The sequence below is a fragment of the Poecilia mexicana genome, unplaced genomic scaffold (genome assembly GCF_051168715.1).
Source record: "Poecilia mexicana isolate PSO_F unplaced genomic scaffold, ASM5116871v1 scaffold_3, whole genome shotgun sequence".
NCBI lineage: Eukaryota > Metazoa > Chordata > Actinopteri > Cyprinodontiformes > Poeciliidae > Poecilia > Poecilia mexicana.
Window position 1 is genome coordinate 35,187,083 of NW_028263372.1, and position 13,284 is coordinate 35,200,366.

A 13,284-nucleotide genomic window follows, 5' to 3' on the forward strand; every position below is an offset into this window, starting at 1 on the left:
AAGAAAATTCAAGCCTCTGCTTTCCTCAAAGCAACACGAGCCAAACGACGACACTCAGGTATTCTGAATAAGTTGCTAAAGAAAAACATGCACTAACTCTTTAAAATGTGGAAGAACAGGCTGAATTAGTTTGATTCCTTTCATTCCTGAAAACGAGGTGCAACAAGATGGATGACAAAGACCAACGGTGAGACAATCAGGAGGATGGAGGCGAGTCGGCACAGTCCCACACTGACACCTACAGGACAACCGCAGCACAGCAGGCACTGCTCAGCAAATGGTTGCTGAGCAGTGCCTGCACTGCACAATAAATTAATGGGAATTTATTTGGATCTTTATGTTTTCTCCTCTTTTTAAGCATGTCTGATAGATACATGCACAAATGGAGTCCAGATGTTTTCACAAATCTGTCTGCAAGTGGAGGAAGATGGTGGAAAGTGTTGGGCTGGGCAATATGTCAGATTTAAATCTAAAGATCCAGACTCCAAAGAGCCTGGAGAACATCTGATCAAGACCAAATTTAAAGGAATATAAGAAAGTAAAGCTAATCAGGATTAAAAATCACAACAGCTCAACAATAAGACAACTGACTGCTTTATTTTATATTCATCTTTCTTACTTTTCTTGTCAGACTAAAATGTTTCAGAGCATCATTTTAATATATCATGAGGACAGAAAAATGTAGTTTTCCATCATATAATCCTATTTCCTATGAGCATTAGAGCCTTGGTAAGAAAAACATTGACGGAAATAAAGTTACATTGCAAGAAAAGTTATAATATTGTGAGAAAAAAGTCAGGAAAAATTAAGTTACCTTATTATCCGAATAAAGTTGTATGACGGTAAGTCGAAACAATACGAGAAAAAAAATCATATTAATGTAATAATAAAGTCATACAACATAAAGTCATAATATTATAAGAATAAAGCAGAAATAATGTGAGAAAAAAAAGCAATGACCCATAATTAAAGTGCCAATATTACGGAAAGTCGCATTACCATAAATCAGAATAATGCAGGAAAAAAAATTAATTATAATACGAAATTGTTATCGTATAAAATAAGTCAAAATTATGAAAATAAAGTTTAATAAAACAACTGAGTGTGTGATGGACTATATAAACTTCTGTGTGGAAAACAACATTCCCAAGAAAACACAGATAATAATAAACCCTGTATCACCAGCGAGCTAAAGGAACTGCCAAATAAAAAAGGAGTTATTGAGGATTACACAGAATCCTAATCTTAATCAAAGTTAAGATTAACAACAGCAAAGAGAAGAATCTAGAGAAGAAAGTGCAGAGGAACAACATCAGAGACGTCAGAGTCTGGGTAAAGTTCAAAACTGCAACAGAGCAAGAAACTGTTTCTCACTGAGCCATATTAAATAAACATTTAAAACCCAAAACAATCCAAAGAAATCAAGTACATTTTCTTTCTGCTAAGTGAATGTAATAATTACTGACTAGTGAGTAAAGAACATTTTAAAAGTTGATGTTTCCTTACACATTTTGTAGCATTGTTGGTAAGTTTGCATAGGGAGACACAAAGGCATGAAAAAGTTTGGTTTAGTCTGATTTAACTACAGACAGCAAGAAAAAAAGGTGTCTATTTATTGTGTGCATGAAAATATCTGGTTTCAACTGAAAATAATGTTTTCCAAATTTAGGGTTTTAATCAAACATTAGATTATTATAAACCTGCACAGCTGGAATAAGGACTTTATAGAGAAGTCCAGCACTTTCCAAGCCCTAAAAACACCTAATTGCATTTTCAAGGCTTTCAAGTAACTGTATGAACCCAAAGCTTCCAAATAACATTGTATCATTCATTTAAAAAATGATTTGCAGAGTATTACAAATACTTACTATAAGGGTGATAACATACAAGAACAACTTAATAGCAGCTGACAGTAATTAACTCCAGTTGGTAGGTCAAAACAAAAATAATCTACTACTTTTAAGTGCATTTTAAGTTATGATAAAAGCCACAAAAACCCCAGGAAATATAAAATAACCTGAACCGGTTTGCCCACACTGCCACCTGGTGGTGAAGGATTCATGTAACTGCTTTGCAGAAGAATGATTTAATTTACCTGTTCTTACCTGTCTCTCTCCTGTGATTTATGTACGAATCATCTGCATTTTCTGCTGCCCCACAAATATTTCAGAAAACCTTCCAACATGGACACTTATTCTGCTGAAATGTCTACAATAACTCCAAACAGGCAGGAATGCCGTCACTGTTCTGTCTATTGCTCACCAGCATCTTCATCTTCTGGTGCACTCTCGTTCTTTCTGTTTCCATCTTCAGTATTTCCACCATCTTCTGATTATAAAAAATATGCTGTAAGTAATAACTGGATTTCATATAAAGCCTAAGGAAACAAGCTAATAAACAACCAATACATTTTAAATCTGGATTTCACAATAAAAACTGAAGTTAAAATAATGCAAACTCTCCTGACATGAAAATTATTAACCTGGCATCTTTCTCACCTGATTCCTCCGTTTTATCACCCTCACTTGTCTCTCTTTTCTCAGCCTCCTCTCTTTTACCAGGTTCTACTACTTACAAAACAAAAATATAAAATAAAGTGTAAAATACATAAATAAATCCACATAATATCAACATTAGCCTTAATCTCATAAATATTTATATTATTCCATAAAACTGAGTTTAAATCACGGTAAAAAAAAAAAACTGAGCTAAATGTGACAAGTTGAATTAAAGTTAATTTAAAATCACATTAAGGAAATCTGACATGATAATCACTTTGTGGCCTCAACTCAAACCACCTGGCATCTTTCTCACCTGATTCCTCTGTTTTATCCTTTTCACTTTTCTCACTTTTCTTAGCCTCATCTTTTATACTCTGTTCTATTAGTTAGAAAACAAAAATATAAAGTAAAATGTATACATATATAAATATATTCATAATAACATAGAGCCTTACTCGCAATAAATATTGAGATAATTACATAAAACTGAGTTAAAATCAAGCTCAAATATTTAGCTGAGTCTGACAAGTTACATGAATAAAAGTTAATTTAAAATCACATTAAAGAAATCTCCTGAACTAATAATCACTTTGTTGTATTAAATCATTTGGCATCTTTCTCACCTGATTCCTCTGTTTTATCCTTTTTACTTTCCTCACTTTTCTTGGCCTCCTCTGTTTTACAGAGTTCTACTTGTTGCAAAATAAAACAAAATATCAAAATAAAGAGTATTTATAAATCTATGATAATATCAATAAATAAAATAATTGTCAGCAAATATTGAGATTATTACATAAGAATGAGTTAATATCAAGCTAAAAATTTTTTAGCTAAATGTGACAAGTTGAATTAAAGTTGATTTAAAATCACATTAAGGAAATCTCCTGAACTGATGATCACTTTGTTGCCTCACCTGATTCCTCTGTTTTATCCTTTTCACTTTCCTCACTTTTCTCTTTTTTCTCACTTGTCCTAGCCTCATCTTTTATACTCTGTTCTATTAGTTAGAAAACAAAAATATAAAAGTGATATATATATATATATATATATATATCACTCATAATCACTTTGTGGCCTCAACTCACCTGATTCCTCTGTTTTATCCTTTTCATTTTTCTCACTTTTCTTAGTCTCATCTTTTCCATCTTTTATACTCTGTTCTATAAGTTAGAAAACAAAAGTATTCAAATAAAGTACATATGTGTATAAATCTATGAACAATATCAACATATCAACCTAACCTTATTCTCAATACATATTGATATTATTACATAAAACTGAGTTTAACTTAAGCTCAGAAAACTGAGCTAAATGTAACAAGTTGAATTAAAGTTGATTTAAAATCACATTAAGGAAATCTCCTAATCTGATGATCACTTTGTGGCCTCACCTGATTCCTCTGTTTTATCCTTTTCACTTTTCTTAGCCTCATCTTTTATACTCTGTTCTACTAGTTAGAAAACAAAAATATAAAATAAAGTGTATACATATATAAATCTATTCATAATAACATATAGCCTTACTCTCAATAGAGATAATTACATAAAAATTAGTTAAAATCAAGCTAAAAATATTTAGCTAAGTCTGACAAGTTACATGAATAAAAGTGAATTTAAAATCACATTAAAGAAATCTCCTGATCTGATGATCACTTTGTTGTCTTAAATCATTTGGCATCTTTCTCACCTGATTCCTCTGTTTTATCCTTTTCATTTTTCTCATTTGTCTCACTTTTCTTAGTCTCATCTTTTCCACTCTGTTCTATTAGTTAGAAAACAAAAATATAAGTGTATATATAATATCAACATATAGCCTTATTCTCAATAAATATTGATATTATTGCATAAAATTGAGCTTAAATCAAGCTAAAAGAATTAGCTAAATGTAGCAAGTTGAATTAAACTATAATTTAAAATCACATTAAGGAAATCTCCTGAACTAATAATCACTTTGTTGTCTTAAACCATTTGGCATCTTTCTCACCTGATTCCTCTGTTTTATCCTTTTCACTTTTCTCAATTTTCTCACTTTTCTTAGTCTCATTTTTTCCATCTTTTATACTCTGTTCTATTAGTTAGAAAACAAAAGTATTTAAATAAAGTGTATATGTGTGTAAATCTATGAACAATATCAACATATAACTTTATTCTTAATAAATATTGATATTATTGCATAAAACTGAGTTTAAATCAAGCTAAAAGAATTAGCTAAATGTAACAAGTTGAATAAAAGTTAATTTAAAATCACATTAAGGAAATCTCCTGAACTAATAATCACTTTGTTGTCTTAAACCATTTGGCATCTTTCTCACCTGATTCCTCTGTTTTATCCTTTTCACTTTTCTCATTTTTCTCACTTTTCTTCATCTCATCTTTTCTACTCTGTTCTATTAGTTAGAAAACAAAAATATAAAACAAAATTTATACATATAAATCTATACATAATATCCACATATAGCCTTATTCTCAATCAATATTGATATTATTGCATAAGAGTGAGGTCAGAAAATTGAGCTAAATGTGACAAGTTGAATTAAAGTTAATTTAAAATCACATTAAGGAAATCTCCTAATCTGATGATCACTTTGTGGCCTCACCTGATTCCTCTGTTTTATCCTTTTCACTTTTCTCACTTTTCTCTTTTTTCTCACTTTTCTTCGTCTCATCTTTTCCACTCTGTTCTATTAGTTAGAAAACAAAAATATAAAATAAAGTGTATACATATATAAATATATTCATAATAACATATAGCCCTACTTTCAATAAATAGAGATAATTACATAAAATTTAGTTAAAATCAAGCTAAAAATTTTTAGCTGAGTCTGACAAGTTACATGAATAAAAGTTAATTTAAAATCACATTAAAGAAATCTCCTGATCTGATGATCACTTTGTTGTATTAAATCATTTGGCATCTTTCTCACCTGATTCCTCTGTTTTATCCTTTTCACTTTCCTCTTTTTTCTCACTTTTCTTAGCCTCATCTTTTCCACTCTGTTCTATTAGTTAGAAGAAAAAATAAAAAATAAAAAAAAATATATATATATATACACACACACACATAATATCAACATATAGCCTTATTCTCAATAAATATTGATATTATTGCATAAAATTGATATTATTGCATAAATCTGAGTTCAAATCAAGCTAAAAAACTGAGCTAAATGTGACAAGTTGAATTAAAGTTAATTTAAAATCACATTAAGGAAATCTGACATGATAATCACTTCGTGGCCTCAACTCAAACCACCTGGCATCTTTCTCACCTGATTCCTCTGTTTTATCCTTTTCACTTTTCTCACTTTTCTTAGTCTCATCTTTTATACTCTGTTCTATTAGTTAGAAAACAAAAATATAAAATAAAGTCAATATATATAAATCTATACATAATATCAACACATAGCCTTATTCTCATAAATATTGAAATTATTACAAAAGAATGAGTGAAAATTGAGCTAAAAAATTGTATCTAAAAGTGACATATTTAAGAAAAGTTATTTTCAAAATGAAGTGAATTGATAATCACTTTTTGGCCTCAACTCAAACCACCTGGCATCTTTCTCACCTGATTCCTCTGTTTTATCCTTTTCACTTTTCTCACTTTTCTTAGTCTCATCTTTTATACTCTGTTCTATTAGTTAGAAAACAAAAATATAAAATAAAGTCAATATATATAAATCTATACATAATATCAACACATAGCCTTATTCTCATAAATATTGAAATTATTACAAAAGAATGAGTGAAAATTGAGCTAAAAAATTGTATCTAAAAGTGACATATTTAAGAAAAGTTATTTTCAAAATGAAGTGAATTGATAATCACTTTTTGGCCTCAACTCAAACCACCTGGCATCTTTCTCACCTGATTCTTCTGTTTTATCCTTTTCACTTTTCTCACTTTTCTTGGCCACCTCTGTTTTACCGAGTTCTCCTAGTTGCAAAATAAAAAAAAAATCAAAATAAAGAGTATTTATAAATCTATAATATCAGTGACGTGCGGTCAGTGTAGGCAGGTGAGGCAGAGCCTCACCTGTCATCATGGAAGAATAGTAATAAAATCATTTATATTGCTATTTTCACCCTGTGGTTTGTACTATAAAGTACCTATTTTTTACTTAGCTTAACCAATTCTGATTATTTTTTTCTTGAATATTGCTGGATTTTCGTATTTTCACATTCAAATGCTCAGAAGCGAAGCCGGTGAGGCAGCAGGAAGCTGAGCCTCACCTGGACTGATCAACCTCTCTAACTGCACTGGCTGCCATTCTATGGGAGCAGTTCCTCCTGTCTGTACGCCGGCAATAAAATGGCTAAAAAACATTTAATATATGGACTGATTTTCCATAATTTCGCTTATGTATATAATGTACAGTGTTTTTTGTCACCAACTGTGTGTGTATCGTGTTTTGTGTGCGGAGGAGCGATCAGAAACGGCAGATAACAGACTCCAGGGGAGGCAGGCAGTTCTCCTGCCTCATGGCAGGGGGCGCTCATGATCCCAGACATTGTGATTCCACAACTGCAGAGTAAGACACAGTGAGCTAGCCATGGAGCTAGCCACACAGTAAATAAGTACAGCGATATTTTTGTTTTCTCCTCTCTTCCGACGTCAACATGAAAGACTACATTTCTGCACTTAAACAGTTTTCTAAAGTGGATTTTCAGTTGAAGCAGGAGAAAATAACTAAAGGAAGACCAACACCGGAGCTGAAGGTTTTGCTTCCAGACAGTTTGATGATTCTCAGACGGAGCAGAAAAGACATGCTGAGGATAGACTTGGCTTTGGATGAACGGATATTTTTATGCAGAATTAGCGGTGCATGGATTTCATTGATAAGTAAAGGTAAGGCAGCAATAAGATGTTTTTGTTTAGTTTTTTAATGAAATGTGCGTTTTGTGGGCTACAGTTTGTATGTCTAAGTAATTCACTAAAGTAGAAGCGGTAGCTAATCTACCACAGAAATTATTTATTAATAAAACATTAAGCCTAAAACATACAACAACAGACTAAATGTTCTGTGCACAAAATTCTTGAATGTTTTTTTAGTGTTAAATCCTAAAACATGAAGTGGCATTGTTGTCAGTTGCTATGGCAACGAGTCTGCGCAGCTTGGTGAATACCTCTTTCCCTTTGCTGTGGATCATAGCAAGAAATTAATACCTACATTTCTAAGTTTCGCTGAGTTAACGCGGCTATGGATGACATGTAAATGATTAGTCTTTTGCCCCCCAGCGTTGTATGCCTGTGCGAAATTTCCATACGTCCAATAACATGCATGGTGTCTATATAAGTCGTAAGTCAGAGCAATGAACCTCACCGCATGTCACTGGATAATATCAATAAACACAATAATTGTCAGCAAATATTGAGATGGTTACATAAGAATGAGTTCAAATCAAGCTCTGAAAACTGAGCTAAATGTGACAAGTTGAATTAAAGTTAATTTAAAATCACATTAAGGAAATCTGACATGATAATCACTTTGTGGCCTCAACTCAAACCACCTGGCATCTTTCTCACCTGATTCCTCTGTTTTATCCTTTTCACTTTTCTCACTTTTCTCTTTTTTCTCACTTTTCTTAGTCTCATCTTTTCTACTCTGTTCTATTAGTTAGAAAACAAAAATATAAAACAAAGTGTATACATATAAATCTATACATAGTATCAACATATAACCTTATTCTCAATAAATATTGAGATAATTACATAAAACTGAGTTAAAATCAAGCTCAAATATTTAGCTGAGTCTGACAAGTTACATGAATAAAAGTTAATTTAAAATCACATTAAAGAAATCTCCTGAACTAATAATCACTTTGTTGTCTGGCATCTTTCTCACCTGATTCCTCTATTTTATCCCTCTCTCTTTTCTCTCTTTTCTCACGTTTCACATGTTTCTTGCCCTCCTCTTTTCCACTCTGTTCTATTAGTTAGAAAACAAAATATAAAATAAAGTCTAAATATATATAAATTCATGCACAATGTCAAGATACAGCCCTTTCCTCAAAAAATATTGACATTATTGCATAAGAATGAGTGAAAACCAAGTTTAAAAAATTTAACAAAATGTGACAAGTTGAATTAAAGTTAATTTAAAATCACTTTAAGGAAATCTCTTGACATGTAAATCACTTTGTGGCCTAAACTCAAACCATCTGGCATCTTTCTCACCTGATTCCTCTGTTTTATCCCTCTCACTTTTCTCTCTTTTGTCTCTTTTCTCACGTTTCTCACTTTTCTTGGCCACCTCTCTTTTACCGGCTTCTACTAGTTACAAAACAAAAAAATATCAAAATACAGTGTATTTATAAATCTATGATAATATCAATAAATAGAATTATCCTCAGCAAGTATTAAGACTATTACATAGGAATGAGTGAAAATCAAGCTCAGAAAATGGAGCTAAATGCGAGTTGAATAAAAATTAATTTAAAATCACATTAAGGAAATCTCCTGAACTGATGATCACTTTGTGGTGTCAAATCACCTGGCAACTTTCTCACCTGATCCCTCTTTTTTATCCTTCTCACTTTTCTTGGCCACCTCTCTTTTACCAAGTTCTACAACTTAAAAAACCAAACAAAAACATATTAAAATAAAGTATGTACAGTGATCCCTCATTTTTCGTGGGGGGTGCGTTCCAAAAGTAGCCCGCGATAAGCGAGATCCGCGAAGTAGAGTTACTTTTATTTTTTACGGTTATTACACAGCATAGTTAATTACTCCACATTGAAACCAAAGAACAAAACCTGTTTTCATGTCAGCGGATGTGCGTGTGCATCAATCGGGCCTTAATCTGATCCGGTGTCATGTCATCAAAGCGTCTCCTCCAACCTGCCCTGCAAGTTTCACAGCTGGATCTACGGCAGAACGATGGATCTCGTCAAGCGAGCCTCCGGTCGGGTTTTACGCTGATTCTGGCCAGTTTTTTCCAGCAGGCATTCAAAATTTCAGTTTTCATCTCCTGAATGGCGAATCTGTATTACTTATTTAAATACTGTAACGTTATTGGCACATAGGTGGAGAAGGAGCTGGGAGACTTTTTAGCCAATCAGGACGCAGAACACAATGCACTGTGAAAAAAACGGCACAAAAAAATCCGCGAAGCAGCGAGACCACGAAAGGTGAACTGCGTTATAGCGAGGGATCACTTTACATATAAATCTATGATATCAACAGACAAAATTATTCTCAGAAAATTTGGAGATGAATACATAAGAATGAGTGAAAATCAAGCTAAAAAAATTGAGCTGAGTGAGACAAGTTGCAAGAATTAAAGTTAATTTAAAATCACATTAAAGAAATCTCCTGACTTGATAATCATTAAATCACCTGGCAGCTTTCTCACCTGAGTCATGTTTCTTTCCTTTCTCAGTCTTCCTGACCTGCTCTCTTCTCTTTTGTTCTATTACTCAAAAAACAAAAAAAATATTAAAGCAAAGTGTATATATAAATCTCAGGGGTTACATTAACAGATTATTTTGCTTGTTCTGTTTTTAAATGACGGAAAAATCTGAAAGCCATTAGATAATCTGTTCTTTTGACAGATTATAATTTATGCCTGCACTGCTCTGTGCACATCTAATACATCTGACTCAGAAGTGATTCAGAAGTATGCAAGTCCAAAGCTGTAGGAGTTAGCTCAGATATGTGTGAAAGAGACAAATGGCAGCTTTGATTCAAAATGGCCGACTTCCTGCTTGGTTTGGGACATGGCTCCAGGAGACTTTTTGGTTGGTCCTGCCATGATAAACATATGCAACAAATGCCATGATTGTCAGTCAAAGCATGGCTTTATAGACTTCTAGTACTGGACTGGATTAGGACCAATCGTAGTAAGTTTGGTGCAGCTCAGCTCATATCTGTGAAAGTCAGAGCCAAACGTATGGCAATGGCATGACCTCCGACTTCGCCACGCCCATGCCTTACAGCACAAACTCTTTGTGCTTTAAAAAAAGTGAGACCAACTTGTTATCTGTCTTCTGACACAAGATCATCCTGATTAGGTCAAGAGGGTCAGAGATGGAGCTTTCCAAAAAAAAAAAAAGACTTCCTGTTTTGAGGGGGTGTGGCTTTGATGATGTCAGCATATGACCACATATTGTTGTCGATCATCCAACATGGATGCCTCATACCAAGTTTGGTGTAAATTAGTATTTCTATATGAAAGTTATAATGTTTTGTTTGATTTTGCCACTTGGCAAAGTGTGCTAAAAAACTCAACATTTTGATAACTTTTAATCCCCCATCACTAAACTGCATGCTGAGCAAAAATGAACCAGACAGCTTAAAATACCCCAGAGGAGTTAATTAAAGTTCGAGGTGTGAAAAATGGCCAAATTTGCCCTTTGACCCAAAATGGCCACATCCCTGTACATTTTAGGACATACATCCAAGAGAGTTTTTTTCCTTATCTAGGAGGATCTACCTATGTATCAAGCTTCAGATCTCTGCTATGTACGGCTTGGCCTACCTCAGTTCAGCAACGACTCCATTAAAACCCTTAATGGGACAATTTTGACAAAGAATTTTGCAAATTTTTGAAAATGTTTAGGCACCAAATCTGCGACCTCTGGCAGAAAAGAATAATAATGACACAAGATCCATTAAATAAGATCCACCAGGCCTTTGCAGCATTTCGCTGCTCGGGCCTCATCACTCTCAGTAAATATTGAGATGAGTACAAAGGAACGAATGAAAATGAAGCTCAACCTGGCAACTTTCTCACCTGCTCCCTGTTTCTTTCCCCTCTCAACTCTCCTGGCCTCATCTCTTCTACTTTGTTCTATTAGTTAAAAACAAAAAAAATATTAAAATACTGATTATCATGTATATAAATCTGCACAAAATATCAATATATAGCATTATTCTCAGTAAATACTGAGATATTTACATAGTAGTGAGTGAATGAAAATCAAGGCTAACCACAATAGATAAATGCCTTCTGTCATTTTCACAACATCAAATGGGACTCATATGCTGTTAGAATACTTTAAAGACTTTTAAAATTAAGTAGAACAGATGAAGATTCAAAACAACTGACATCTGAGACCTGATCAACCCACTGTGGACAATAAATTCACATTAGTTTGACTTTCACCTGAATTTGGACATTTCAGCTTAAAAAAAAGCCACCAGATTTCCAAAGCTACCTGGTTGGGGGGGGGGGACACACACACGCACGCACGCACGCACGCACACACACATACACGCACGTTTCCATTAGAAAGGTGTGCAAAACTTTGTGTGCAAAACTTTGTCAATATTCGACTGGTGTCAAAAAAATATGATTTCGAAATCTAGCGTTTTCATTAAATAAGAGACACAATTAAAATCACCTGTAAAAAATTTTGTTCACGCAATAAGACAATAAGAAACAGGCTGTATCCAACCACTTCCTGTCGTCTTCTTTGTTATTTCTGCTAATAGTAACTTCCGGTTGTTGATCATGTGGAAAAAATTGTCTCCATTGCAATTGTGCAAAATACACTAGCTTGGATTCTAAAAACCCATCTCAGTGCAAAAACATGTTTTAGATTAGTGTTTCCATTAAGCAAATTTATTTTCATAATCCCAATTTGAAGGTCAATGGAAACGCAGCTTCTGCTGCAAAGTACGGAGGTATTCCTGAATCTGCTAAATATCAGTTGTGCCAAACTTTAACTCCTCCAGAAGGTTCAAAAAACAAAAACCTCAAATAATCCAAGTTATTTTCAATGCCATAGTCCCATCTAAACCAATATATTACATTTTCTCATCCTCACCAGTAAAAAGAGGGAAAAAGCTGCAGCGTCTGAATCTGAAGTCATGCAAATAAGCTTCCAAAGTGCATGCACAGTATGCAGAACAGAAGAAACAGGAACTTTGCTTTTATGACTGCTGGTTGTTTTTTAAAAGTTTAACTCTCATGGTGGCATTAAATACAGTGTCTATAAAGAGTATTCACCTTTTTGAATGTTTTACCCTTCTACTGCTGTTAAAAGCAATCATGATCAACAAGATTTCACTTTTCTGATAAAAAAGGTTAAAAAAAACATTTAATGTAGATTTCTACAAAATACCGACAGAGTGGCAGTTAGAATCCACTGTTGAAGAAAACTCAGATCATGGATTGATTAGAGTTTGCCAAAAGGCACATGGGAAGACTCTGTGGTCAAGAGGAATAAAGTTATTTGGTCTGAAATCGAAATTGAGCTTTCTGGCCACCAGACAAGAGTGTGAAGCATGGTGGGGGTAGCATCATGCTGTGGGGAAGTCTCTGAGCTGCAGAATCAAGGAGAATCCTGGAATACTGAGAACTATGGCTTCCAAGGACATTTATTTGAGGACATTTATTTTCCAGCTAAAGCTACACAGAGATATTTTGAACACAGCAAAATGGATGTTATGGAATGGTCTAGTCAAAGCCCAGACTTGTCAGAGTTTAGCTGGAAGTTTAGCAGGAAGAATGGAGGAAAACTGGAGCGTAAAGATGAGACCGACTGATCCACACAGACTTTATTATTTTTAATACATATTTTTACTTGTCATTATTTTGTAGTAATCAGATTTCACTTTGAGATTAAATGTGTTTTTTTGTTTTTTTATATTTTATTGATCAGGATTTTTTATGAGCTATAAAAAAGGATAAAACATGCAAGGGTGTGAATACTTTTTGAAGACATTGTATACATTGTGCAGCTGTAATATTCCTGCCATATCGCCCAGCCTGTCTGCAGAGACCTGAGAGACAACATGAGGGTGAGATGACGGATGAGAGCTCACCGATGCAGCTTCAT

General features: G+C 33.6%; 2 protein-coding genes across 4 annotated transcripts in view; both read right to left on the reverse strand.

Annotated features, from left to right (window-relative positions):
• Positions 1-13,284, reverse strand: part of ppip5k1a (diphosphoinositol pentakisphosphate kinase 1a) — a 55,865-nt gene that overhangs the window by 15,397 nt on the left and 27,184 nt on the right. The window lies entirely within an intron of this gene.
• On the reverse strand, positions 2,551-11,276 carry LOC148160297 (uncharacterized). Its single transcript, XM_088004594.1, has 16 exons — positions 11,219-11,276; positions 9,855-9,917; positions 9,010-9,072; positions 8,678-8,773; positions 8,346-8,429; positions 6,368-6,436; positions 6,069-6,134; positions 5,770-5,835; positions 5,425-5,499; positions 5,098-5,181; positions 4,813-4,887; positions 4,485-4,568; positions 4,188-4,262; positions 3,892-3,948; positions 3,587-3,661; positions 2,551-3,498 (listed from the first exon to the last, which is right to left on the reverse strand). The coding sequence occupies exons 1-16, from the start codon at positions 11,274-11,276 to the stop codon at positions 3,398-3,400; spliced, it is 1,191 nt and encodes a 396-aa protein (XP_087860720.1). The 3' UTR covers positions 2,551-3,397.

Coding starts and splice junctions, on each gene's coding strand:
- LOC148160297 (XM_088004594.1), bottom strand. CDS start 11,276: ATGAGGCCAGGAGAGTTGAGAGGGGAAAGAAACAGGGAGCAGGTGAGA. Junction 3,949..4,187: donor GGATAAAACAGAGGAATCAG/GTGAGAAAGATG, acceptor TCTAACTAGTAG/AACAGAGTATAAAAGATGAG. Junction 3,662..3,891: donor GGATAAAACAGAGGAATCAG/GTGAGGCCACAA, acceptor TCTAACTTATAG/AACAGAGTATAAAAGATGGA.